This window comes from Gorilla gorilla, chromosome 19, assembly GCF_029281585.2.
Source record: "Gorilla gorilla gorilla isolate KB3781 chromosome 19, NHGRI_mGorGor1-v2.1_pri, whole genome shotgun sequence".
In the NCBI taxonomy this organism is placed as follows: domain Eukaryota; kingdom Metazoa; phylum Chordata; class Mammalia; order Primates; family Hominidae; genus Gorilla; species Gorilla gorilla.
In genome coordinates, this window is record NC_073243.2 from 73461971 (window position 1) to 73488689 (window position 26719).

The following is a 26719-nucleotide window of genomic DNA, read 5'->3' on the forward strand; positions in this document are numbered from 1 at the left end:
TATGCTTCATTTAAGTGAGTATATATAGGGACAAATAATCACATCCAAAATCATCAGAGCTTGAAGTGACCATTGAGCCCTTTCTGGCTCTTTGTAGTTGCTTTAAATGTTGTAAACATTACTATTATTATTATTTTTTGAGACAGAGTCTTGCTCTGTTGCCCAGGCTGGAGTGCAGTGACACGATCTTGGCTCACTGCAACCTCTGCCTCCAGGGTTCTAGCGATTCTCCTGCCTCAGCCTCCTGAGTAGCTGGGACTACAGGTATGTGCCATCATGCCTGGCTAATTTTTGTATTTTCAGTAGAGTTGGGGTTTCGCCATGTTGGCCAGGCTGGTCTCGACCTCCTGACCTCAGGTGATCCACCCGCCTGGGCCTCCCAAAGCGCCTGGATTACAGGTGTGAGCCACTGTGCCTGGCCAACATGATTATATTTTAACCTAACCCTATACCTAATTTTTTTGCTTTTAATTTATTGAAAAAAATTTAATTGACACATAATAATTTTACATATTTATGGGGTACATAGTGATGTTTTGATACATATATATCGATCAGATCAGGGCAATTAGCATATCCATCCCATCTCAAAATGTATCATTTCTTTGTGCTGGGAACAGTCAATGTCCTCCTGCCAGTTATTTGAAACTATATATTATTGTTAACTATAGTCATCCTATAGTGCTGTGGAACACCAGAACTTATTTCTCCTATCTCCCTGTAATTTTGTATCCTTTAACAAATCTCTTCCTGTTCCCCACTTCTCTCTACCATTTCCAGTATACCTAATTTTTTCTACATTGCCTTTTTTCTGTGGCAATGGCCTCACTGATTAGTTGAAATGTGTTTTTTTCATTTTCTTACATTTATATCTAAAAGCTTGTGCCATCTGGTGACACACACAGAAAAACACCCCAGTGGACAGCAGCCTCCAAGCCAGAAGCCCTGCAGTCCAGGCAAAGCAAATTTTCCATTTGAGGAGCTTGGAATTCCCAATAGACTATAAAGAGTTGGTCAGGTGTGGTGGTTCACACCTGTAATCCCAGCACTTTGGGAGGTCCAGGCGGGTGGATCACCTGAGGTCAGGAGTTCAAGACCAGCCTGGCCAACATGGTGAAACCTTGTCTCTACCAAAAATACAAAAATTAGCCAGGCATGGTAAGGCATGCCTGTAATCTCAGCTACTCATGAGGCTGAGGCAGAAGAATCGTTTGAACCTGGGAGGTGGAGGCTGCAGTGAGCCAAGATCACACCACTGCACTCCAGCCTGGGGTGACAGAGTTAGACTCCATCTCAAAAAAAAAAAAAAAAAGAGTTGAAGGGACCACTGTTTCTTTCCCACGTTCACAGGACCTTAGCAAAGGAAAGGGCCCTGTGGGCATGGAAGGCTAACTTCCCCAACAACCAGGGCTCCTCTCAGCAGCATCCTTGATGGATGCCCATCCTGCCAGAGCAAACACTTCCCACAATGAGCAGCTCACTCTTCCACAAGGTGGCATGCTCCTGTGCTGGACCATTCTACTAGGTACAGAGATCTTTATTATAGGATGCTGACGGTAGCCACAAAGTAAAAACAAACAAAACCTTTCCCTAAACTAGCAGCCCTTCAACTATCTGAAGACCAACATCTACACTAAACACCCCCAGATCTCCCATTCTGGGGATGTTTAATGATATACCATCCACAGGAAAGAAATCCCCTTGAATTTGGCTCTTGTAGTTGGTTTAAATGTTTTCTAAAGGAAGTTATCCTTCGCATTTTAGTGCCTAAGTACATCAAAGCATGACTCTAATCATCTTATATTTTTTATTTTTTGAGATAGAGTCTCGCTCTGTCACCCAGGCTGGAGTGCAGTGGCAGGATCTCGGCTCACTGCAAATTCTGCCTCCCGGGTTCAAGCAATTCTCCTGCCTCAGCCTCCCGAGTAGCTGGGATTACAGGCATGCACCACCACACCTGGCTAATTTTTGTATTTTTAGTAGAGATGGGGTTTCACCATGTTGCCCAGGCTGGTCCCAAACTCCTGACTTGAGGTCATCCGCCCACCTCAGCCTCCCAAAGGGCTGGGATTACAGGCATGAGCCACCGCGCCTGGCCTGACTCTAATCATCTTAAAAGTATATATTGTTATGCGATATCAGGGCGTCTGAATGTTTGGTTGTCCTAGGGTTTGTCTTTGCAGACATTATTAAGCTGCTTCTTTAGCCATAGACATCTTATATGACCATGTGATTGACAAGGAATGTACCTTGCTAGTTTTAAGATGGAGTTGATTTTTTTTTTAATGTTGTCACCCTGGCTCTCCTATGCTCCTGGTTCCCTAACAAAGGTGCAGGAATCTTGGCAACCATCTTAGAATTGTGCTATTACAAGTTCCAATTACTACAGGAGAAAATGACCAGAATGAGGGACTGGGAACAGCCAACATGGTCATTAGCTGAAGGACTGCAGCGAAAAGAGTCTGGGTATTTGTTTAATGTGTATGTTTGCATGTTTCACTCTTTAATTCATCTGTAAGATAAACGCAATTGAAATTTTTTTCCTATATAACAACCGAATTACTTGTGTAACAATCATTAAATAACCTCTCTTTTCCAATTAATTTGAAATGACTTATTTTTAATATATTAAATATACTTTAATATATTAAATTAAATATATTAAAATTAATATATTAAATTTTCATATTTAGTATTAAATATCAACATATTATGTTAATATAATTTAATATTTAAAATCAAATAATATATTGATATTAAATATAAAAATTTAGTATATTAATTTTTAATATAATAAATGATATAACATTTAATATATTAAATTATATTAATGAGAAATTCCCTTTACATTGCATAATTTATGTGTTTTATTAATTTGTGGTTTTATATACAGAGTTTTCTTATATTTACAGAAGCTTTTTTTATGTATATACACTGGGACCTAAAACAAACAAATCACCCAAATCAGACCCTGGAACATGATGTGACTCAAGTAAACACAACATAAATGCCCTAAATGTTGCATGTGTGGTAGGTCAGTATTGATCAGGCAGCATTGGATACTTAAGGACTGTGCGCCCGGGATGAGTACAGGCACTAACCCTAGCTTTGTCTCAACAGCTATTGGCTCTGTCTTATGCGGGGCCACCTGCTACAGAGAAACACCGCCGTCTAGTGGCCTGTGGAATCCTGCACTGTCTGAATTGAAGCTGTTCTAGTAACACAGGGAAGGGAAGCAAGGGCCAAAGCTTAGTTTCCCAGGTGACTTGTCCACTATAGACTGGGAGAACCCAGAGAAAACATCTGTGTCCTGTACTCACCTCTTAGACACTCAGAGCATAGCAAAGGCTCTGAGAAATTCTGCAGAAGAGAGAGAATTGTCTGTTTACTCAGGATTATCCAAATGTATTTCACCATAGAAGCCTCCTCCCATTTCGTGTACGTGAATGCGTGTGTGTGTGTGTGTGTGTGTGTGTGTGTGTACAAAGCAGCGATTCATATTCCTCAGAACTTAGTTTTTTACATGAGCTTTGTGAAATTCTTCTAGAACATTTTAGTAACTTACTTAGATACACAAGCTCTGAGGAACTGGGACACAGGATGGGTCCACTTGGATGCAAGTAAAGAAAAAAGGAAAGAAATCTCTAAGTGTGGAAGTAATTTTTGATGGGGAAGGCCTTGTTGAGAAAAAAGGGGGCCTAGGTATTGGGGTAGTGCATGGGGTGGAGAAGATGCCTGAAACGGAAACCACCAAATGGAAGGCAAGGGGACCCCCAAGGTCAAACCTTATGTTTTTTCTTGGCACCTGAAATCACAGCTGGGAGTAAGAAGAACCTCTGGCTTCTCCTGTCTTGGTGGGTCTTGAAGGTGGGACAGACAGGTTTGAGTTTCTGCAGTGGCCACTGCTACAGGAAGCCTGTGGCATCCCAAGAGCATCTCAGACGCTCAGTGGGAGCTCAGTGCACCCCTTGGTCTGGGTCAGGCTTTCTTGCTCCTGCCCCCAACCCCACAGGGAAAAGCGGGGGCCCTGAAACCACCATGTAGTCCAAGCACCTGGAACTGCTCCAGGATTTGTCTGAGTTTCTGGCCCCTGCTCTCCTGGGTTACCAAGAGGTGGGAACAAGTGTCAAATTGTCCAACTACGGCCCTTGTGGAACTCACTTGTCACACTCTCTGATGAGGCTGAAAAAGACCCAGACTCACTGACGATCCAGAAAACAAAATTCCTCATGAAGAAGGTGCCCTTTGGTATGGATTGGATGAGCGCTGGTGCTGGTTATTTCTATACCATTTTGCTCCATGTAAAAGGACCGGTTTAACTTCTGTAGGAATACTGGGAACAGGCTCTTGTTTTGAAACATGGTTTGATTATGAGGCAGAAAAAAACCCCAACTTTTAAATATATGAGGCTAAAAATCACCTTGCTGGATGAGACAGGATTCTTTCTGACAACCAAGGATGGCTTCTCCCCATTCTTGGTCTTTCAAACCAAGGATTTACGCAAACTTTCTATGTATTCTCTTGCATCTCTATGGAACAACATAATCGCCCATCTCTTTTCCTTTTCTTTCCAATCCTTACAATGGGACTCAATGTTTTCCCCAATATTATAGCAGTCGGCATGGAAACTGCCCACAATTGGTACCTGCTGGAGCTGGAAAAATTGTTGCAGAGCCCCATTAATCCTCTCCAGTCATTATGATGGAAAGGAAATTATGGGATAGGGGCCATACCTCTGATATATGAACCTTCTCAGGATTTGGAAAGTTTGCCATCTTCCCAGAAGCAGTATCTTGATTTCAAAACACAATCCGATACTAATTCAACATGGAGGGTGGCTGCTGGCTCATCTGGGTTCCAATCTTGGTTCTAGACTGCTTTGCAGGAAAAGAGTCCCCAATGTCCTGCAGTTCCCTCTGCCATCATCCATTCCCACAGATCTTGCCAGATCCAGGTGCTCCCTGGGATCTGCCCCAACATTCGGGTAAGATTTGCTTCTCATTGAACCTGAACCTATAGTTACAAAGCTATAAATGTGAGCACTTTATCCCTGTTACGGCTAATGTCCTGCAGCAGGAAATGAGGGCTAACAAGATCACACATTATCCTTTCTTTCTCCCTTTAATTTCCAGTGCTAAATCTTCATCTGAGTCCGGGATTTATATATTGACCATTAAGGTTAGATATAAGGCAAGCACAAATTGGAAGCTCCTGTGGTAAAATTGGAGCCTTAGTAAATTCAAACATTGATGTGTGAAATCCAAACCCAATTTTCTGAATGAATGAGCCACTCTTCAGCTAAATCTCTGTAAGTACAACCTATTAGCTAAACAGCAATTTGCTTGTTAGGATTCTAATCAGGATAATTCACAAATGAATCAATTACTCTCCCTTGTTAAAAATACAAGGAAGATTTGCCATGCAGATTTCAAATTCATTTAAACATAAGAAATACTACTAAGCCTTCCAATTGGCAAATTGGCATCTTTCATATTTTCCAAGACTGCTGCAAAATGACAAAATGACTTCTCCTACCATTCCATATACCAACATAACTACTAGTAATTTATAGTTTTCCTCTAAGCCCTAATTCTGATAAAAATCAAGAACCTGGAAACAAGAAAGACAGTGCACATTCCTTCAGAGGCTCATTGCTTTATTTCTTCCAGGCTTGTTTTTTTTTTTTTTTTTTTTTTAAGTTCCTGGGCAGGTAAGGCCACACTGAGACTGAAAAATGAAGGCCCAACATGATGGATATATGTGGGAAGCCTATTCTAGATACCAGGGCCGTGTCCTCAGCTTCCCATAAGCAGGTACAGAAAGCAAGTCCAGCAGGGTCTCATGGTCTATGACCTGCCTTAGCTTTCAGTCTAGGGCAAGATGGAAACTGAGTAGCCCACAGCACCTGCTAATGGATTTTATTTTTCTCCCCACGAATAATAATGACCAGTATTGGTTGGTTGCTTGAGTACTTACCAGGCCCTCTTCTAAATGTTCTGGATACATTGTCTCATTTAGTCAATACTATAACCCTCTGTGTTAGACACACAATAATACTGCTATTATTATTCCCATTTTACAGTTGAGAAAACTGAGGCACAGCAATTTGATAGCCTAAAAAAACAGCACTATACAGAAGGTTATGCATACTTTAGTTTGGAGCAACTAATGTATAATTTGTGTTTTTGCATATTTGGGCAAGGTTTCTCCTATACAGCACGCACAGACAGGGGTTAAAATATTTATCAGTCTACAAAGCATAGGCTTTCATCTATCAGGATAGGCTCTGGGAGTGGCTCAGATGCAAAAGTCCTGGAAACCCCTACTCTGTTATGGGTTAACTCTTGGGTTGCTAGACTATGAGGTGATTCTCAAGGAAGGAGCCAGGGCAGAGGGTGGGGAACCTATTTACTCACTGTTAGCAGAAGTATTTCAGCATTTAACTCTTATTAAGGAATTATGGTAGTTTATAAATAATCATCTAATAAGTTATTGAAATAATTGATCGAAATAACCAGTATGGTTGTACCACTGTTACAACTCTTCCATTAAGAGTTGTGGTCCCCCAATTGGCTGTCCGTTCCTTCCACTCCCTCCAGGGAGCTGTGCCTCAGACCCCTGAGCGTACCTTTCTGGCAGTGAAGCCCCTCAAAGCCCAAGGGGCAGTCACAGTCATAGCCCTCCTTCCTGGGCCGGCAGCTGCCCCCATGGGCACAAGGGGCTCTCACACAGGGGTGGGCCGCATTCTCCACATTCACTCCCGAGGTGAAGTCATGCTTCACATGGATGGTTCGGTCATTCAGGATGATCTTGAGAGAGAAAAACATAAAGAAATTCAGGAATTGAGAAACATCTTTGTAGTCTTCTAAAGCTTCCCTTGGCACATTAACCTGAGCTACACATAGGGAGATTAAAAAAAAATTTTTTTAAGTCCAGTTTCCACTTTTTTTTTTTTTTTTGGAGATGGAGTCTTTCTCTGTTGCCCAGGCTGGAGTGCAGTAGCGCAATCTTGGTTCACTGCAACTTCTGCCTCCTGGGTTCAAGCAATTCTCCTGCCTCAGCCTCCCAAGTAGCTGGAATTACAGGCACCCGCCACTACGCCCGGCTAATTTTTGTGTTTTTAGTAGAGATGGGGTTTCACCATGTTGGCCAGGCTGGTCTCGAACTCCTGACCTCAGGTGATCCACCCACTTCAGCCTCCCAAAGTGCTGGGATTACAGGTGTGAGCCACCGCGCCAGGCCTAGTTTCTACTTTCATAGTCTTGTCATCTATGCAGGAGCTGAAGTGATCCCAAGTTGATCCACTTGGGAGAATCTGCGAAGCGACGCGCTCCTCTGGTTCCGGAAGACTGGCCACTCGGTTAGGTTGTAAAGAAGTCCCAAGAACTACAAAGTTCGGATTTCAACCCAGCTGCACATTAGAACCACCTGGCGGGCTCTTAAGAAATACTAATGCCCAGACCCGCCCAGACCCATTGAACCAGAATCTCTGAAGGTGAGACCAAGTCGTCAGTAACTTTAAAAAGTTTTTGAGAGTCACCTCAGAAGTTGCAGCCCAGGCTGGGAGACACTGGTATATAAAGCACAGTGGGGAGAGTGCAAAACACAGTGTTACGGAGGCGGAAGTCAAACAGGGCACCCTGGCTCCCGGTGGCTGTGGAATCCAGAGACACTTCCTAGTGTACTCCTTTATGTTTCCAACTAATGTTCTCAAGCAGTCTCCTAAAATTCCATCAGCTGGACCTCCCCGATTGTCCCACTCACTCCTGCTATCCTCCTTCTCTGACGTTCCTGAATCCCCTCCCTCTGCACATTCCCTTCCCCACTTAAGAAACAAAAGTGAAACACAGGTCGCATTCTTTACCCCACTGTGCATGGATTTACTGGTGCTCAAGAGCTCCCTTGCACCTTCTGCCCTGCAATGTGACTCTAGTGAAACTGATAAATTATGAGGAGGGGCTACTGGGTTCCCTAGCCCCAAATAAATGGATCCAACTTTACCAGCCCTTGATTCAGAATATGGATTTACTTTGAACTGTTGCTGGCTTTGCAGAACTTCGAGACAGTAAGAACACCTCCCAGGAGAACCCCCACTGCCCAGGGGTTATAAGAGGTTAGCAATGGCAATTCCTGCCACGAATCTAAGCTTCCAAAGGCTTGCCTGGCCCTTGGAGAGCATTGGGAGAGTTGAGAGAAAACTTTTCCCCAGTCCTGAATCTGAGAAGCTGCTAGAAAGTAGCCAGGATCCTTCTACAATCTCCCCCTTTCAGGCTGCAAGTGAAGGACCATGAAACTACGTAATACGTGCTGAGACAAGCCAAGAATGGCACTGTTCTCTACAGGACATGGCCCAGCCCATGAATCAGGCAAGAGAGGGTGGTCTTTCTAGCAGGAGATAGGGAGAGGGTTGTGTGTGCTGCGTGAAGGGGAGGGCACAGCCTGAGAAGAGTGGGCAGAGGATGGGAAACGTCTTAGCATCCCAGCTTGTTTCCTAGGTGAGAATCTGAAACACCTGGTTAAGCATGGCGAATCCCACTCATGGGGGAGAATGGTCTGAACTGAGGTATCACAGACCTCGAAGTTCAGTAACAAAGGGAGACACGTGACTGTCAGCAAATGTTGACTGGGCCTGACACTGCGATGGGAGATAAAATGGTCACAGTACCAGGGGCCCTTTTCATTGAAAGGAGGGACTTCTTTCATCATTCCTCCTTCACCTTAGCCTCCCTCATGCTCCATCTCAGGTCCAAAAAGGATCCTTTAGCCACCATTGGTCACTAAAGGAAAACAGGATGAAGCTAACACCCAGGAACTAAACATGCTTTTCTTCAGATCCTTGTTCTCCCAGTGTTTGGTGATTCTGCCCACCTGGGCTGGGGAGTCAAGCTGCAGGTCTGCTGCAGACAGAGCATGACTTCATAACCACAGAGATCATGGGCAGCCCCAAGAGAAGGAATAAAAGAGAGCAGGCCAGAAGCAGTGGCTCATGCCTGTAATCTCAGCACTTTGGGAGGCCAAGGTGGGCAGATCACGAGGTCAGGAGTTCAAGACCAGCCTGGCCAACATGGTGAAACCCTGTCTCTACTAAAAATACAAAAATTAGCTGGACGTGGTGGCAGGCGCCTGTAATCCCAGCTATTCGGGAGGCTAAGGCAGGAGAATCGCTTGAACCCAGGAGGTGGAGGTTGCAGTGAGCCGAGATCACGCCACTGCACTACAGCCTGGGCGACAGAGCGAGACTCGGTCTCAAAAAAAAAAAAAAAAAAAAGAGAGAGAGCGGGGAGTCAGTATCTTTCACTGAATGTTTTTTTCCTGAACCTTCTAGGGAAGAACTCTTTAATCTATGCTCTTAAGAGCTTGGTTACATGATCAATGAACACCAACTGCTAAAGTGTAGGGGTGGGGATGAGCACTGGCTCTAATGTTGAGCAAACTGCAAAGTACCGCAAAAGAGAAGCGCAGAGCCAAGGTTGCTATTCACCTCCGTCCACCTCCTTCCCTACTGTGGAAGTATCTGCAGACACATGATGCCATTTCACTCCCTCAGCAGTCCTAATATAGTTTGGTAGATTTGCCATAAAAATTCATCATCACCAAGTAGCATTCATGGAATGTCTGCCGGGCATAGACCCAGGAGCAGATGTTCTAAGAAAGTGAGGTTGGAAAGCCATGCTGTGGGCATTAAAATAGAAATTTTAAAAAATGTTAAAACTTTCTCAAGGTGTCTTTCTTGGGTGCAGCAGATGACACTGATCATAATCCTCACTTTCTTTGTCTACAGTCTGGGTGGCCCAGTAAACATGAGGAAGAGATGCCTGTACCTTCTGGATGCTCCCGCTGAAAGGCTTCAGAACACCCGAGTTCTTCTTCACATCATCATAATTGGGGACTCCGCCAATGAAAATGTCTGTGTTGCACTTAATCTGTGTGAAGCCTCCCTGCCAAAAGATTAAAAACAAAGCATTGTATGACTTTAAAACAGATGTTCAAAATGATCAAATGTGTCTTCGGTTCCCTGTTGGGGAACAAAATGGTAGACAGAGCCTCGAGACCCATCATGACAATCTGTCTACACATGGGCTTCACTTTCACAGTGTTTCTCATTGCTCCTTACCACCTGCCTGAATGTTGGTGAACATCTTAAAGTCTCTGAGACTTCATTTCATTGTCTGCAAAATGGGAGTCATTGTATCTACCTCATAGCTATGTCATGATGACTGTGGCAGACTGCACTACCGTTCACAGGTACCCCTCCCCACAGGAAGATTGCCTCCAACCTGTCGGCTCAGATGAGCTTGTGTGACTTCTTATAGCCAATAAAACATGAGCAGAAGAGAAAAGAATCACTTCTGGGCAGAAGCTTTCAGAGCCAGAGAGTAGTTCACCATGCCCTTTTCTCCTTCCCTCTGTTCCTTCAGCCCAGATCTCAGATTACAGCTGCAGCTAACCATTGGTGGATATGTATCATGAGTGAGAAATCCTTACATTCGAGAGCTCTGGGAATGAACACACTTTAGGTAATGTCAAGTTATTGTTTTCTTTGATTTACAATAAAATAAATACAAATAGTAGCAGCTTTGATCATTTATTTAACAAATATTATTAGGCACATACTACAATATGCCCCAGCCACTATGTTAAGTGCTGGACAAACAGCAGAAAATTAGAAAGACCCAGTCCTGCCCTGCAGGGGTTTATGCAAGCAGGGAATACAGACAAGTAAAAGAGCAGGTGATATCAGCACTGGGAAGAACTGTACAGGTGGCTATGGGTGCACCTGGGTGCCGGACATGGGAGTCTCATATCCTACCCTAGACACAGGGAGTAGGGGAGGTGGTCAAGGAAGAGTTAACATTGTAGAAACTGGAAGACATTGGGGCTTAGAGGGAATGTGAGTATAAGGCACAGGCGAGAGGGGGCCAGAGCATGCAGAGCCTTACACACCACATTACGAGCATGAACTTTACCCAAAAAGCAATGAGATTTAAGCAGGAGAGAGAGGTCTGTGCTTTGGAAGATCATTGGCCAGAGGGAGGAGAATGAATCTGGGGTCATGTCAAGGGTAGAGAAGACAAGACAGGCGAGTCATGGAGGAGGAAGCTCTGTTTATCTTAGGGAGCGCCCCTATGGCTGGGTCCAGCCAGGTAGCCCAGGGAAATTTCAATTAGATTAATAGACCAAAATGCCTTCTGTCAATAGCCTTCTGGCAGCTTTGAGGGTTCTTACTTAACTAGGAGGTTATCAAAGAAGTATAAAGGCTTTCAGGAATTCTTGTGGCCCAGCAGAATACTGAACCAGTCAGGAACTGTCACCACAAACCCACAGGCATCTTTCACTTGTCATTGCTCTTACACAAAAGCTAAAATAAGATGGAAAGAGGAAAGGAGGAAGGATGCAGGGTCAAGGAGGTTTCAGAGCAGCTGGCTGCTAGGAAAAAAAATTGCATTATGGCTGCGTCCAGCAGCGGGGCCTCGTGGAGTGAGGAGCAGTTCCTTTTGGCTGCTCATCAAAATCCTCGTGCAGCACCCTCCTGCTGACAAGTGGAAGGGCTGCAGCTGCCATGCCCAAGGGGGACCGCAGGAGAGAAGAAAACATATCCCACCAAAGCCAGGCCTGCTCTGCAGTGAGGGGTTTTGTGTCTGGATCCTATACTTTGGCTTGGTTGGAAGCAGTCTGCAAAGCTGAGCAAACTTCCAGGCTGGAGTTTCCTGAAAGCCTCAGAAGCACTGCTCTTCCACGCGTCTTGCATAGTCGGACTCAAGCCCAGGCTTCTGCTGTTTCTCAGAGCTGCCAGCTGAGCAGTCTGGTGGTCAGGTTTAGTCTGCACACAGGCTCTTAGGTGCTTAGGTCCTGGGTTAGCCCCTCAAAGTGTACTCTAACCCCTGCCCTACCTGTCTCTGAGCTCTAAGACCACTGCCCTGTCAGCCACACTTCGAACATGATATGGACAGCGGGGGAGCAGAATTCCTTGTGGAAAAGACTTGATGAAGGTTTAGCATATGGAGATCAGACATTGGCCTTCCCACTCCTGGTTCACAGTGGACTCAGCAGAATGTCCCTCCAATGCACACACCAAAGCCACACCTTCCTGTGGGTTCCTTTTTCTTTAAAACTTCAGTCAGCTCCATTCACCCACATGTCGCCAGAGGTAAAAAAGCCAAAAGGCAGAGTGTAGGTGCCACCGTATTGGTTTCATGCTCTTTTGCTGATGTGCAGTGATAGAAACTCTGAGGTGTGGTTTTTACCTATGTGTTGTCTCTTAGATCCTAATAGTAAATACTGTGTCCTGAAGAGTAACTTATTTATAATCATGGACCTTGCCCCTACTGTTGACAAATGTTCCCATCCTCAGCTTTTGTTCCTGTTTCACAGATGTTTGCAACTAAGATCTATAGAGATACAATTGGATTTATATCATTAAGCCAACAGACAGCGAGGTGTATTCTCGTGAGCTTCTAATTCTGTCTTGGACTAAAGTCGGCTGTTAGGATGTTCTGGATTGCACCAGAAGTGACTTTGGTTCTCCATTTAAAATCAATTTCCATTCATCCCCTCCTTTCTTCCTGCCCCCCACCCTTCCTCCCTTCCACAGATATATATAGAGCATTTTCTAGGTGTGAAGGGTGCCCACCTCTTGAAACAGAACCCAATTTGGGATTCCCCTCATTCCCAAAGAGGCCCTTGGTTCCAATTGGTCCTCCCACCACTGCAGTCCCTCAGGCTGGCTTCTGGACACATGTGTCCCTTTTTCTTCTCTCTCCAGTCAAGTACCTCTTTCCCCAGCGAAAGTCTCTTTTCTTTCCTTTTCTTTTTTCTACTAGTCTATTTGCTTATTAGTATACCCAAATTTGTCAATGTCCTTTGCAAATCTTCCTTTACACAGAATGAAAACTGGTGGGAACTAAGATATTGGCAAATCTAAAGTCCCTTCTATTTTTAAGGAACTGTAAATTGTGTGTGTGTTTGCAGAATCCTAGCAGGCTATAGTTTAAAGCAAATCTCCCTGACTTCCTCTTAAAAATGTTATTCTTCTTTGAACATAACCTTGGAATTAAAATCACGGAGGAAAGTTATAAACTTAAGTAGAAATCCTATCCTCTTGAGTCCATAACCATACACTATTCACCACGACCACCACCACCACTACTGTTACTATGTAAAGCTATTTAGTGCTGACCTGGCATCAGGTACTGTTGTGTTTCACATGTACAATTATTTTAATTCTCACAACAACTCTGTGAAGTAGGCACTATTATCATCACCATTATCCCCATTGATAAGAGGATAATGCTGAGACAAGAAAAACAATCTTGGTAGGTCAAGTAACCAGTATGAGCTCACACCACTGGTAAGTAATTGAGCCAGATTTTGAGCCCCAGGAGTCTGGACTTACAGCCTGTTCTTGTCAGGCCTCCCCCATGCACCACAGGCCCTACCCCAGAGTCCATGTTCTTACCTACTACTTGCTGTAGCTGATAAGAACAAAGGCGGAGTTGGGAGGCGAAGAGGTGAAAGGCAATTTTGTAAGTGCTAAACGTATTGGGTATCAACTCACTTAATCCTCACAACTCTATGAGGCCCATACTATTATTATCCCCATTTGTAGCTAAGCAATAGAAAAGTTAAGTAATCTGCCCAGTGGGGAGCTGGGATTTTCACACAGGCACTGAAGTCCATGTAGTTAACCACAACACTCTGCTGCTTTTCTACCAAGACAGGCAGAAAACAGTAACCTGGCTCACACTAACCATCAAGAGAAAAGATGTACTGTTCTTACCTCTGCCATTCCCTCCACTATCTTCTGCTTATCCACCTGTAAGATTCCATTCTTAGCTGTGCGAGATACACGAAGCTCGTGCCAGTTGCCCAGGGTGAGGGGATCTTCACTCCTGTGGAAGGAAGATGTGATATTATTTTTATGTATTGAGTTGATTAGGATAAGGAATGCCCAGATAGCTGGTAGAACATTATTTCTGGGTGTGTCTGTGAGTGTGTTTCTGGTAGAGATGAGCATCTGAATCAGTAAACTTAGTAAAGATCTGCCCTCACCAACCTGGGCAGGCATCATGGAATCTGCAGAGGCTCTGAACTGAACAAAAAGGAAGAGGAGGGGGGAAGTGCTCTCTCTTCTTGAGTTGGGACATCCACCTTCTCTAGCCTTGAACATCAGTGCTCCTGGTTCTTTGGTCTTCAGACTTGGACCAAGACTTACATCATCAGCTTCCTGGTACTTGGGCCTTTGACTTGGACTGGAACGGACATCATGGGCTCTCTGGTTCTCAGGCCTTCAGGCTTGGACTGGAAATACACCACTAAATTTCCTGGGCTGCCAGCTTGCAGACAGCAGGCCATGGGACTTCTCAGCCCCCGTAATCATGCAAGCCAATGCCTCATGATAAATCTCTCTACATGTCTATTTATAGCCTATTGGTTCTGTTTCCCAGGAGAACCCTGACGAACATAGAAGGAAACCAAGCATGGGTTAGCATGTTATGGATCATTTTTGTCAATCTAGCCACGAGGAAACTAATGCTAACCTTAGGCACACCAATCCATTCAGTAAAAAGAAAACACTAATTACTGCTTAGTAACAACAGCAGGATTACCTACTATTTATTGGACGCCTTCATACAGTAGGAGCATTGCATTTATTGTTTTATTTATTCCTTACAATGAGCCTGAAATGGGGTTCAGTGAGTCTGGTGAAATGGGTTTTCTAGATGAGAGGTGGCATGAAGATAAAATATGGTCATAATTGCACACAAGCTTGGAGGAAGAGAAAAATTATAAGAGCTATGATGTAAAAAACAAATTATTTGGCATACCAATGTCTGTAACATACTTTGAAATGCATAAAAAATAAGAAGGACTTTTCTGCTATAGGTCTGAGTGGTTGCTGTTGAAAAGGGCAAGTTCCTGAAACCTGGGAAACTGTTGGTGGTCCTGGCCAGATGCTACTCCGACGCAAAGCTGTCATCGCGAAGAACATTGATGATGGCACCTCAGATCGCCCCTACAGCCACCAGATATCCCCTTGGACAAAACTGTTATCAGTAAAGATGTCTTCAGAGACTGCTCTTAACCACAAGGCCCAATGGGAGGCCAAAGTCAAGTTTGAAGAGAGGAACAGATGGGCAAGAACAAGTGGTTCTTTGAGAAGCTGCAGTTTTAGATACTTTGTTTTGGTCATTAAAATTTTTTTTAAAAATTAAGAAGGATGGATGGACAGATATAATAATGGCTAGATATGTGATGAGGCAAATATAGCAAAATGTTAATTACAGACTATAGGTGCTCGGTATCAGGATGCTTACTGTACAATTCTTCCAATTTTTCTATATGTTTGAAATTTTTCATAATAAAATATTGGGAGGGAAACAGATTCCATGTTTTCTGATATTGTAAAAATGATTAAAATTACATTAAAAGTTCAATTATTCATTCAAAGTGGAAGTGCTTAAAGTTTAATGATATTTATGCAAGTTTTACTCATTACGTTTTATAGTGAGGTGTGCAGAAAGAGACTCGTTATTGCATTTGTATTTCTAGCAATGTCTAGTTCCTGGCCCTCGCTGAACTTCCCAATTATCTTGTGGTCCTGGATCATCTTTAGAAAACCATGAGGAATACCAATGGGCACAATTATTGAAAGGTCACTACCCCCTCACTTGATTTTTGCTTTGGCAAATGCTTTTGTGATCTGTTCTTAGCTATTAGAATTGAATCACCTTGGCTAAATCAATATGCAATAAAGAAATAAGCAGCCCTTTTTAAGTGGTCTAACTCCATAACAGAGCCATTTCATGTTTTTGTACTGCAGAGGTCATTTGCTGTCAACATGCCACCTTCCTCAACATCCTTTTATCGATCACAGCCATCAAGAACTCATTCCAATTGTCGTGATTTTTTAATCAAGTTCATAATGAATTTGCCCATCTTATCCTATTCCCAAAGTTAAAATGATCTGGCCAATTCCACAACTTCCTGTAGTTTGGGTTTTCACTGCATTGTCTTAATTGAGCAAGAAGTCTTTGAAATGGTTTTCAAAATAAACAGCTTCCAATGGGGCATCTGAAACACCAAGAGTAATCACTGTTGTTAGGTTACGCTCAGGAGGGGATAGGATAAGGGGGCAGATGGTGGTTTGTCCCTTAGAACCTCTTGCCTCATTTTCATCACGTAATTCTTAAAAATTCTTTTTCCAGTTGCCTTTGCTGACAGGCAGTGAAACAATAACTTAGTAAATTTACAAAAAAAAATTAAAAGCACCTCGTGTCAAAAATAAGCACAGAGTTATGAAAGAGAGAAATGCTGGACTTCTAAGGGTTCCATGTGCTTGTGACCCCACAGCTGGAGCTGCCACTGCACAGAGGCAGCGTGGAGGGGGTAGTCTGTCCAGGAGGAGGGCTGATGAGCCCGGACCCTCTCCTGGATCTTTCTGGTCATTCCCTATCCAGGAAGAAAACCATTTAAAAGTGCAAGGTGATATTCAAGGTGTCTTCCTTTGTCAACTTGACATACAGTTCTAAGTGAATTGCTTAGGCTATTTTGCATAATCATATGTAAATTGAATCAATTAAATCCCCACCAAAGTTGTCTTGAAATATAGGATGTTTTTGCATAACCAGAGGTACAACAATATTTGTCCGTTCCCCTAGAGGGGAAGGTGTCACTGATGTGCAGGAATTCAGCCACAAGGACAAAAACAAACCATCCTTTTTAAGAACTGTTAAAACCTAATGCAGTGAGCATTTTCTATCAGCCAGGAAAAATGATCAGTAGTTAAGGGCAATGCATGGTTGTAGCATCTCACCCACATACTCTTTTTAAACATGACAGTCTAGCAATATGGATAAAGATTGAAAAGAGTCTGCAATATTCTTTGAAACAACAGACTAACTGATATCCTGTTACAGGGCACCATGGAGCAAAACATCCTAGTGAGTTTCAAAAAAGACGAATTAGACAAATGTAGGAACAAGAAGCATGTCTGCATGCAATTAGTGGCCCCTCTGGCTTGAAGGTTAAAACTACCATCAACACAATAAAAAGATGGGAGACATAAACAAATAAAAGCATCTGCATCTACCAACTACAGGCTCCAAAGAACAATCGACCTGCTAAGTAATTTAATAGTACACAACTAGATAACAGTAGGAAAGTTTTGACTACTTACACCAATTCTGCAAATACCAGCAAGTACTGCAGAAGCACCCATTTCCTGCTATGCTATTGAAACCACTCATCACACATCTTTCTTGAGCATATTGCTTAGGGAATGGGTCTTTGCATTGCTGATGATTCACTATCAATTTCCATTAAAGAAATAGTTCAAGAGGAAAGTGAATATTTAGAGTGAGGTCATCAAGGATATTTTTGTTCAAAAATATTTGTTAATACTTTTTTACTAGTTGACATGTATTTGCTGGGTGCCCATCATGTGATGCTCTGTATGAGATGCTGACTAGTTACAGTTCATCAAGTTTCTGCGGACGACGTGACATAACTTTAGGTGGAAATGGAGGAAGTTTACCTCCACCTGAAGCAAGTCCATTTTCCATAGTTTGAAGCATACAATTGCTACCTGTTGGGTAGTTATTTGAGAAAAGGAAGCCTTGTGGGCAGGAGAGCACTCTCTATAGGAAGCCTGTCATCTGCCTGAAGCAGGACAAGTCAGGACAAGTTTCAGAAGATAAGCATGTAGAGAAGACAGGATGAGTGTGAGCTGTTGAATGGCAATTTGGTTTTATTCTGAAGCAGTTACTATTTGCTTTTTTAAGGGAAAGAGTCCCAGAAGTTTTCAGCCCTCACCTGAGGACACCGGTCCCAGAGCCACAGTCAAAGCGGAACTCCACGTGGTCCCCTGCCAAGTTGATGGACAGGAAGTCTTTGCTGCCTGTGTCATAGCTGTACAGGAGGACACCGTCTCCTGAGTCTGGCCGAAATGTGATCTCAAATTCCATGAAGGAAAGGTAATGCTGGGGCTCCAGTGGCCAGGGAGTTGCAGCGTAAGATCTCAGAGACTCTCTGAATTGAGGAATGGTCAAGGTGAAAGCTGAAAAAACAAGCACGGTGTTAGAAATCCCTCTGTGGCAGAAACTGGCCAGATGTGCACCCATAGCTGTGTTCTTTCCCTCCTGGGTACAGACCTAAACTACAATTCCCAGCAGCCCTGCAGTTAGGTTGGTGGTGTGACTGAATTCTGGCCAGTAGAACATGGGTGGAAGAATCATAGAGCACCCTAAGTCTGGCCCCTAAAACTTCCCTCCATCCTCCATGCTCTTTCTCTCCTCTCACATGCTGGCAGGATGCAAGTATCAGTGGAGGACTCTAAGGCCCTGGAAGAGCCATTAGATGGAAAGAAACTGTGTCCCTGTATAACTCTGTGGAGCAGAACCCCCTGTCTCACCACCATCTTTGACCTGCAGTGATTTTGTAATATGAGCAAGAACCAGCCTTGATTATGTAAGGCTACTGAAATATGAGCTGGTATGTAACAGCATTGGCTTACCCTGACTCACATGCCCTCTTTTAGGTGACATGAGATTTGAGATCACAACAGTTTTCCCCAGTATGGTATCTTAGGTCCAAATCTGAATTAGGGAAGAATTTGACTAGTTTTGTGATCTTAGCCTCAGTTTTATTTTCTTTTTATTTTAATTTCAGAATTCTGCAAAAATGATTTTCCAAAATCACTTTTGGAACCCTCCATGATTTTCCAAAATCTTTGAAATTTTCTGTTATTATTTGCCTGTGTGAGCACACATATGTGTATTTGTGTGCATGTGTGTTTCCATGTTTATATACACATGTGTGTGCATGTATATATATTTACATACTCTCTGTATATACAGTATTAAAATGTGGAATAATTTAGTGGAACAGTACAAAAAAAGGTTACTTTCATCCCATCACATTGTTAATGTTTCTGGGTCTACCTTCCCAATCTTTTTTTTTTTTTTTCCCGAGATGGAGTCTCGCTCTGTCACCCAGATTGGAGTACAGTGGTGCTATCTCGGCTCACTGCAACCTCCGCCTCCTGGGTTCAAGCAATTCTCCTGCCTCAGCCTCCCCAGTAGCTGGGATTACAGCTGTGCACCACCACACCCAGCTAATTTTTGTATTTTTAGTAGAGACGGAGTTTCACCACGTTGGCCTCGTGATCCTCCCACCTCGGCCTCCCAGAGTGCTGGGATTATAGGCGTGAGCCACTGCGCCTGGCCTCATCTTCCCAATCTTTTATCAGAAATTGACAGATATTCTAAAGAGCATGAGCCTGAGCTTTAAATGCTTTGAATTCAGTCTGATACAAACCATACCAATACAGGCTTTTTAAAAGTTATTCAAGGGCCAAGAGGAGCCCACTCATTCTTAGCATCTTGAAATGAACATATGTTTGGCTGAGGGACGGAGGTGCCCTGCAGTAAGAAGTGCTGAAAGGCTCAACATCAGATGAGTGAGTTCTCATTACCAAACAAATTTTGGCACTCAGAGACACTCCAACCTTGTTTAAAAAGTTTCCCCCATCTCTCCCAACAAAGCAATGTTGATCCCATAAAAATGTATGGGGCTTTGTTAGATTTGTTAAAAGTACATTGATGAGGCCTGGCGTGGTGGCTCACGCCTGTAATCCCAGCACTTTGGGAGGCCGAGGCGGGTGGATCACTTGAGGTCAAGAGTTTGAGAGCAGCCTGGGCAACATGGTGAAATCCTATCTCTACTAAAAATACAAAAATTATCTGGGCGCTTGTAGTTCCAGCTACTCGGGAGGCTGAGGCAGAAGAGAATCACTTGAACCCGGGAGGCAGAGGTTGCAGTGAGCCGAGATGCGCCACTGCACTCTGGCCTGGGTAACAGAGGGAGCCTTTGTCTCAAAAACAAACAAACAAGTCAACAAAGAAACTATATTGATGATAAAGTACATCTACACAAATTAACATGCAGCTAGAAACTGCCTTCAACTTGCTTCTTTCTCACCATCTTCACAGTGTCGACCTTTAAACCCAAGGGGACAGAGGCAAATGTAGGAGTCGGCTTTGATTGCTGTGCAGGTGCCACCATTGATGCACGAGGCCTCATCGCAGATTCCACTGCTGCATTCCCCTAAATACAGAATGGGAATTACAAAGCCAATCCTCCATGTGTGCCAGTCCAACACAGTGGCGCTGACCCCACCAGCAGCTCATGGTTCTGAATAAATACAGTTCAGTTCTTACTCCTGTTGATTTGCAGCTCTGCACAACTGCAAATGGGTTTTCAGGATAAGTGGAACCTGCTCTTCATTTTAATTTGATTTTGGTTTGTCCTGTATGAAGAGCCATAGAGACTTTAAAAAACATGATGGACACAATAAATTAAATAATACATTTCTGGGCAATTTTATGACCACTAACTGGGATGACTAAGCTGTTTCTGCTTTAATTCATCTCTCTCTTGCTCCCAACAGAGCATATTTCAATCCCTCCAATGTCAACAGGGTGTTTATGTTAAAAGCATTCTAAATTGCATGACCCCAATTAGCTTAAGTGCTGCTGCCTTGTTGGTTCAAAGTTGAGACAAGCAAGGTAGGCACAGAAGGAGTTACCCAGCCACGTCTAAGCTGATTAACTCACCTGGATTGTCAACTTCTCTCTCTGGGGTAGGGAGCAGGGAGGGAGGGTCCCATAATACATTGGCATATGGGTTTCAGAATCCCTATTTCTACTTCCAAAGTTACATCCTGATAAGGGACAGAAAGGTGGCCTGCAGTAAGAAGGCTGAAAGGTTCAACATCTGATGAGTGAGTTCTCTTCACCAAACAGATCAGAGAGATCCAGAAAGGGTATCCTTTGTCATTTTCAAGTGCAGGTCATCAGAGGAAAACAAATGGACTTTTCATGGGCTGTTTTTCTTCTGCTTCTTTGTGTTTTCTCTTTGTGTGTAAGAAATCAGTTAGACAGATGGACCACCATCTGGCCCAGAACCACATGAGGGAGTACAAAACACTTTTTCTGGGGGTGGAGGTAGAAGAGCGTGCCTCTGGAAGTGAAGGGTCCAGCTGTGCTCTCTCCCAGTCTTCAAGGCTGCCCTCTGCATGAGCTGGTAGCCCACTCTGTGAGGGCAGGAGCCCTCCTTGGCCTGAGTGTGTCATCTCGGCAGGATGAATCTCTCACCCTTCCCTCCTTGAATTGGTCCAGTCTTTTCATAAAGACTCACTGGGAGGAGGGGTAAAGGCCAGGCACCCAGGGTAGACCCAGGAGAGGAGACTGACTTCAGGGACTGCTAACAGAATTTGATTAAAGCCCATGCAGATGGCTTGCCACCACAGCTGGGGGTGGCTAGCCTCTGTGAATTCCAGCTGGTGGCTACTGAATGTTCAGGCAGACATGACCAGTGGTCTCCAGCCACAGCCCTAAGAATGTCACCCCCAGCATTCACAGCCTCCACAGAGATGCTGGCTGACTTTGATCTTAAAGAGTCAAACTCTCAAAGGTCCCTGAGCCCCGCCAATTTCTGTGGGTTGTGATTCCTTCCCAGAGCTTGGCTGGATCCACAGGAAGAAGCGGGATCCTTGTATGTTATTTTAGATGTACAGAAAAGGATTAGATTACAAATCTTATGCATTTTAACCATTTTTTAAGAGGTGGGGGTAGGGGAGGGGAGGTCATGAAAGCCAGATGGAGTTGCTGACTTGGTGAAAGCAGCATTTCAACAAGATGACTCTGGGAATGGCATGCAAAACAGACTGATGAGTGACAGGAGTGGAGGAGAGGAAAAAACTCCTATAGGGAGTGAACAGGATGGCCACAAAGAAAATGGAGAGACTGTGAAGGATCAGACATCCAAGGAAGTAAGAAATGAGAGATTCATTCTAGAGGCTGAAGGGCAAGAACACTCCTCCAGCACAATCTCAAGGTTTGTAGCTTGAAAGACTAAAATAATGGTGCAGGAGGGAAGAAATGAGAGTGGCTGTGAACAGGACCTGGCTTCTGCGAAGCAAAGGGAGAGGTTGCTTTGGTTGGATTTAAGTCTAAGGTGACTGTGGAAATACCCAGTGCTGGTATCAGGCCTTGAAAGAAAGGAGAGAGGTTCCCAGAGTTTCCAAACCAGTGCGGGTACAAGGTCACACAAGGCATGGCACTTGTGTGAGCTGGAGAGAACATGAGCATGGGTGAGTAAGCCACAGCAGGGGTTCTGTGAACCGAGAAGGAAAATATATTGCATCTGTATTTTCCCTAGCCTCCGCCTGGAGCTGGGTATGTATTTCCATCAACTTTCAATACAGGCAAGATACTTCTAGTATTAGTAGTTCTTGTGAGTTGTGACCAATAGACCTCACAGTTGTTGTCACCTTCCATTTATTGCACATTTTTTGAAGTATCATTTATACTTGTTGCTACTTTGAAATCATGGGAGTTATTTCACCCACCATTAAATAATTCTGTTCTTAATATGCTTTATAAAGGAGCACATATATTATTGTAAAAGCAAAACTTTAAAAATATGTGATAGAGCTGGGTTTCAATATAATTGTTTCCCCTTATAATATTACATATATTATTTTTCTCCATTTAAGAACATCATTATGAGAAGAGGTCCGTGGGCTTCCCCAGACCACCAAAGGGGGCTGCAGTGCCAAAAAGGTTAAGAATCCCTGGGCTACTGAGAAGAGAGAACCTGGCGGCAAGGGCCCAGGGCAGCCAGGAAGGGTGAGTGCAGAGTGTAGCTGAATAGGTTCATTTTAGGGGGAAAACTCTCAACTCAAGAGTGATGGGGAGGAGAGGTGGGTGTGGCAAGGTCATGTATACACAGACCTCATCATCAATACGTAAAGTCACTTTCACCAGCGCCTACCATAGGCCAGTTGTTGTGTAGGTTTCTGCTAGATAAGAAAGCGAGAGGTAGAAGAGAAATAAGACTCCTAAGGAGGGGAAAGAATGTGGAACATCATGGGGTGGAGTTCCTTAAAGAGACCATGAACAAGGAGAAACTTCCCTGTCCCCAGCCCCCAGTCCGTAACCGAGGCCCACCTATTTTTCCCCTAATGATCTGTCAGATCCGTCTCTGTTTCTACCACCACCACCACCTGGATCACACCGTTATTTGTCATGTGACCTATTGCAATACACCTCAGCTGGTCTGCATGTATCCCTGAAAGCCCCCTCTAATGAGCTGTCAGAAGATCTTCTCAAATCACAAACTAGATCATGGCACCCATCTCCCCCTTCCTCTTCCCCTGGAACAAGCCCTTCCCTCTGCCTGGAATGTCCTTCTCTCCCTTCTCCACATTTTCACTCCTACTCTTGCTTCATATTAACTTCCTCTTCTGAGAAACTCTTTCCCTGGCCCCCAGACCCTACAACCTCCCTATTAAACATCACCACTGCAGCACCACTTCTCCTCCATAACACTTACCCCAGGTGTAACTTCACCTTCACTGTGTGATTATTATATTAACTTGGTCTCTCCACATGGCAACTATATGAGGACCGAGCTGGATCCTGTCTTGTTCATTACTTGATCTCCAGCACCCAGCACTGCGACAAGCACTAAGCAGGTGCTCAGTGAAGTATTTATTGAGTGAAGTGAGGAAAAGACCTGGTAAGCCATAGTGAGACCCATGGTCACCGCAGACCCCCTGAATCTCAAATACCCTGGGAAGTGGCTCTGTGACTGCTCCAGCAGAGTGGGGATATCCAAGATGGGATTGGCATAAATGAGTGGTGGAAATATAGGTTTGAGAATCTGAATGGAAATATTCAAGAGCTGGACCAGAGAATGCAAAATTTGCTGAGATTTCTGACCAATTTTATTCTAGAATGTGACTTGCAGAGAGCACAGGAGCTGGGAACAGTCTAACGAAAGACAGGAGATGAAGTGGAAGGAACTGAGTAATGCAAGCCCCTCTGGGGGAACGAAAACGGGTTTAGTGGGAAGGCAGAGAAAAAGTCACAGTTGAAGATGGCAATGCCAAGTTAGAGATATCAGATGGGGAACCATGACCTCCCTGGTGAGGCCGCGTTTGACTTACAAAAACTTGAATTTCAGGAGGACTAACCCAAAGGACAGCAAACATGGAAGCTGAGAAAGGATAATCAGCCCCACTCTTATAACCCCGGGGGAAATGAAATGGGAAGAAATGTAAAACACCAACATGGCTGACACGTGCCATTAATATTCACAGAGGGAAGTCTATACAGTAATCCAATAGCTGTATCCAGGGAGCTGGAGCCCACAGGAGAGGTCCTTTTGGTGCCACCTGCTGGAAAAGTGGGTATCGCACCGTGTCAGAATTAACAAAGCTGGCAGAAATCAGTTCTTGCCCAACTTTACAACCTCTGAGCTACCTGTCAGAGGTTGCCATGCCATTTCAGGACTACCAGGTTTATTCAGGGCTGTTCCCCTGAAGAAACAGATTATAGCTGACTTGATGGGAGGGTTAGAATATGAATAACAATATTAATAACAGGAAACATTTACGAAATGTTTGCGATGTGCAAAGCCCTATTCTAAGTGCTTTTTACACACCACAACTCATTTAAACAAAATAATCTTATGAGGTAGATACTATTTCTAGATGGGGAGACTGAGTTGCAAAAATTTTTCAAATCCAGGCAATCTGCCTTCAGAGCCCAGGCTCATAAGCAAGGCATGTGACTCCTGATGGAATGGCTGGTTCTTATGTTCTGAATCATCACAGAAAGAAGATGGATTTTGGAGACATTGTCCTACCATAGTGACAGCTTTAATAATTGTTTCAGTCATTGCTGCTTACTGTTTACTTTGACCAAGTAATCAACAGATGGTAAACTATTTTTGTTAAGTAAACTTCATCTATTATAGTTATAACAATGGCATCACTTATAGGAGTGAACAAGGTGGAGGGAAACAATTTGGTAGCCATTGATGTAGTTGATTTTGGTAAGAGGGTAGTCACTGGTGCCAGAATGGCTGAGGTCACATTAGACTCTACCACTTACTAGCTGTGTGACCTTGGGCAAGTTACTTAACTGTTCTGTACCATTGATTTTTTGTTTTGTTTTGTTTTGTTTTTTTTGTTTTTTAAGACAGTCTCACTCTGTTGTCCAAGGTGGAGTGCAGTGGCACAATCCCGGCTCACTGCAACCTCTGCCTCCCAGGTTCAAGCAATTCTCCTGCCTCAGTCTTCTGGGTAGCTGCGATCACATGGGTGTGCCACTATGCCCGGCTAATTTTTGTATTTTAGTAGAGACGGAGTTTCACCATGTTGGCCAGGCTGGTCTCCAACTCCTGACCTCATGTGATCTGCCTGCCTCAGCCTCCCAAAGTGCTGAGATTACAGGCATGAGCATTGTGCCCAGCCCCACTGGTTCTTATCTGTAAAGTAAGGCTAATGATAGCACCTACTTCACAATAACCTTGGAAAGATCAAAGTAATTTAGAATGGTGCCTACTTAAAGTAGGTGCTCAACTAATAATATTAGCTACAAGAAAAACAAACAAAACAAAAAACTGTTCTAGGAGTCATGAGGATCGAATCCTACCTCTGACTGAGGAATGGAGAAAGGGATGAATTGATATGTGGTCAAGAAAATGCAGCAAAATGTTAACGGTAGAATCTAGGCAGTGAGACTATGGTGTTCACTGTGCATTCTTTCAAAATAGCATCTTAGAGATGGAGGGAAAAGAGATTCAAGGAGGAGACTTGCCATTTCTTGCCAAGGACAAAGTCATGAGGATGTGACGCTTAGAGTAGTGAGTGAAAAGGAGAGTATCATAGAGATATCGACCCAGAGTCCTGATATCATAGAGACCCTGTTATGAACTGAACAGCTTTTCTCCCAAAATTCACAGTTGAAGTCCTAATTCCCTGTATTTGGAGATAGTATCTTTAAGGAGGTATTTAAGGTTAATTGAGGTCATAAGAGTGGGGACCTAATCCAGTCTGATTGGTGTCCTTATAGGATGATATTTGGACATACAGACATCCCAGGGGTGTGCACACTTGGAGGAAAGATCCCACGAGCACACAGCAAGAAGGTGGCCATCTGCAAGCCAAGGAGAGAGGCCTCCCCAGGAACCAAATTGGCTGGCACCTTGATCTGGGACTTCCAGCCTCCAGAACTGTGAGAAAATTAATTTCTGATGTTTAACTTGCCCAGTCTGCAGTATTTTGTTATGGCAGCTCTAGTAGACAGTCCCTGAATTAACCAACCTGGGAATTATCTACCTGCTGCCTTCAGTGATAGAATAAATGTCCTTACTGCTTTAAAAATAAGCCTAGCTCTGCCTGCTACTTTCAATAAGTTATTTAACTTCTGCAAGCCCCAGTTTCCTCATCTATAAAATGGGCATGATAATAACTTCTACCTCTTAGAATTAGTGTGAAAGTAAATGAGAGAGCATATGAGAAGATGTTTGGCACAGCGATCACAAATTAGAATGTGACCACTTCTTTAAGAAACAGAGAGTGTATGAAAGCTCTGCTTACATTACTGTGCTGGTTCTTCCACTGGACTGGATGAGGTAAGGTAAAAGGGCTGGATCGCTTGTTGCTTTGTCCAATAAGACCATGCCATATTTCATGATGAGGCCCAAATTGCTAGCAGGACACAACCAGGGTTTGGTGCACCATACTGTTACCATATCTTGGTGTTCAGATGCGGGATCAGCAGCATGTCTGCAGAGCACCAGCCTCACCCCTGGGGCCCACCTCCCTCCTGATGTTCTGCAGGTACCAGCTTCCCAGGGTAGCACCTAA

At 43.8% G+C, this 26719-nt stretch overlaps 1 protein-coding gene and 1 pseudogene across 3 annotated transcripts in view; one reads left to right on the plus strand and one right to left on the minus strand.

The window, feature by feature from the left end:
• Window positions 1–26719, minus strand: part of EGFLAM (EGF like, fibronectin type III and laminin G domains) — a 207631-nt gene that overhangs the window by 20841 nt on the left and 160071 nt on the right. For all 3 annotated transcript variants that reach the window (XM_031003504.3, XM_063700784.1, XM_004058922.5), the window contains 5 exons: window positions 19978–20103; window positions 17812–18055; window positions 13778–13889; window positions 9822–9938; window positions 6629–6809 (listed from right to left, as the gene is read on the minus strand). In XM_031003504.3, the coding sequence (XP_030859364.3) occupies window positions 6629–6809; window positions 9822–9938; window positions 13778–13889; window positions 17812–18055; window positions 19978–20103 (780 nt within the window). The remainder of the gene's footprint in view (window positions 1–6628; window positions 6810–9821; window positions 9939–13777; window positions 13890–17811; window positions 18056–19977; window positions 20104–26719) is intronic.
• LOC115931284 (large ribosomal subunit protein eL27-like) lies at window positions 14673–15172 on the plus strand (annotated as a pseudogene).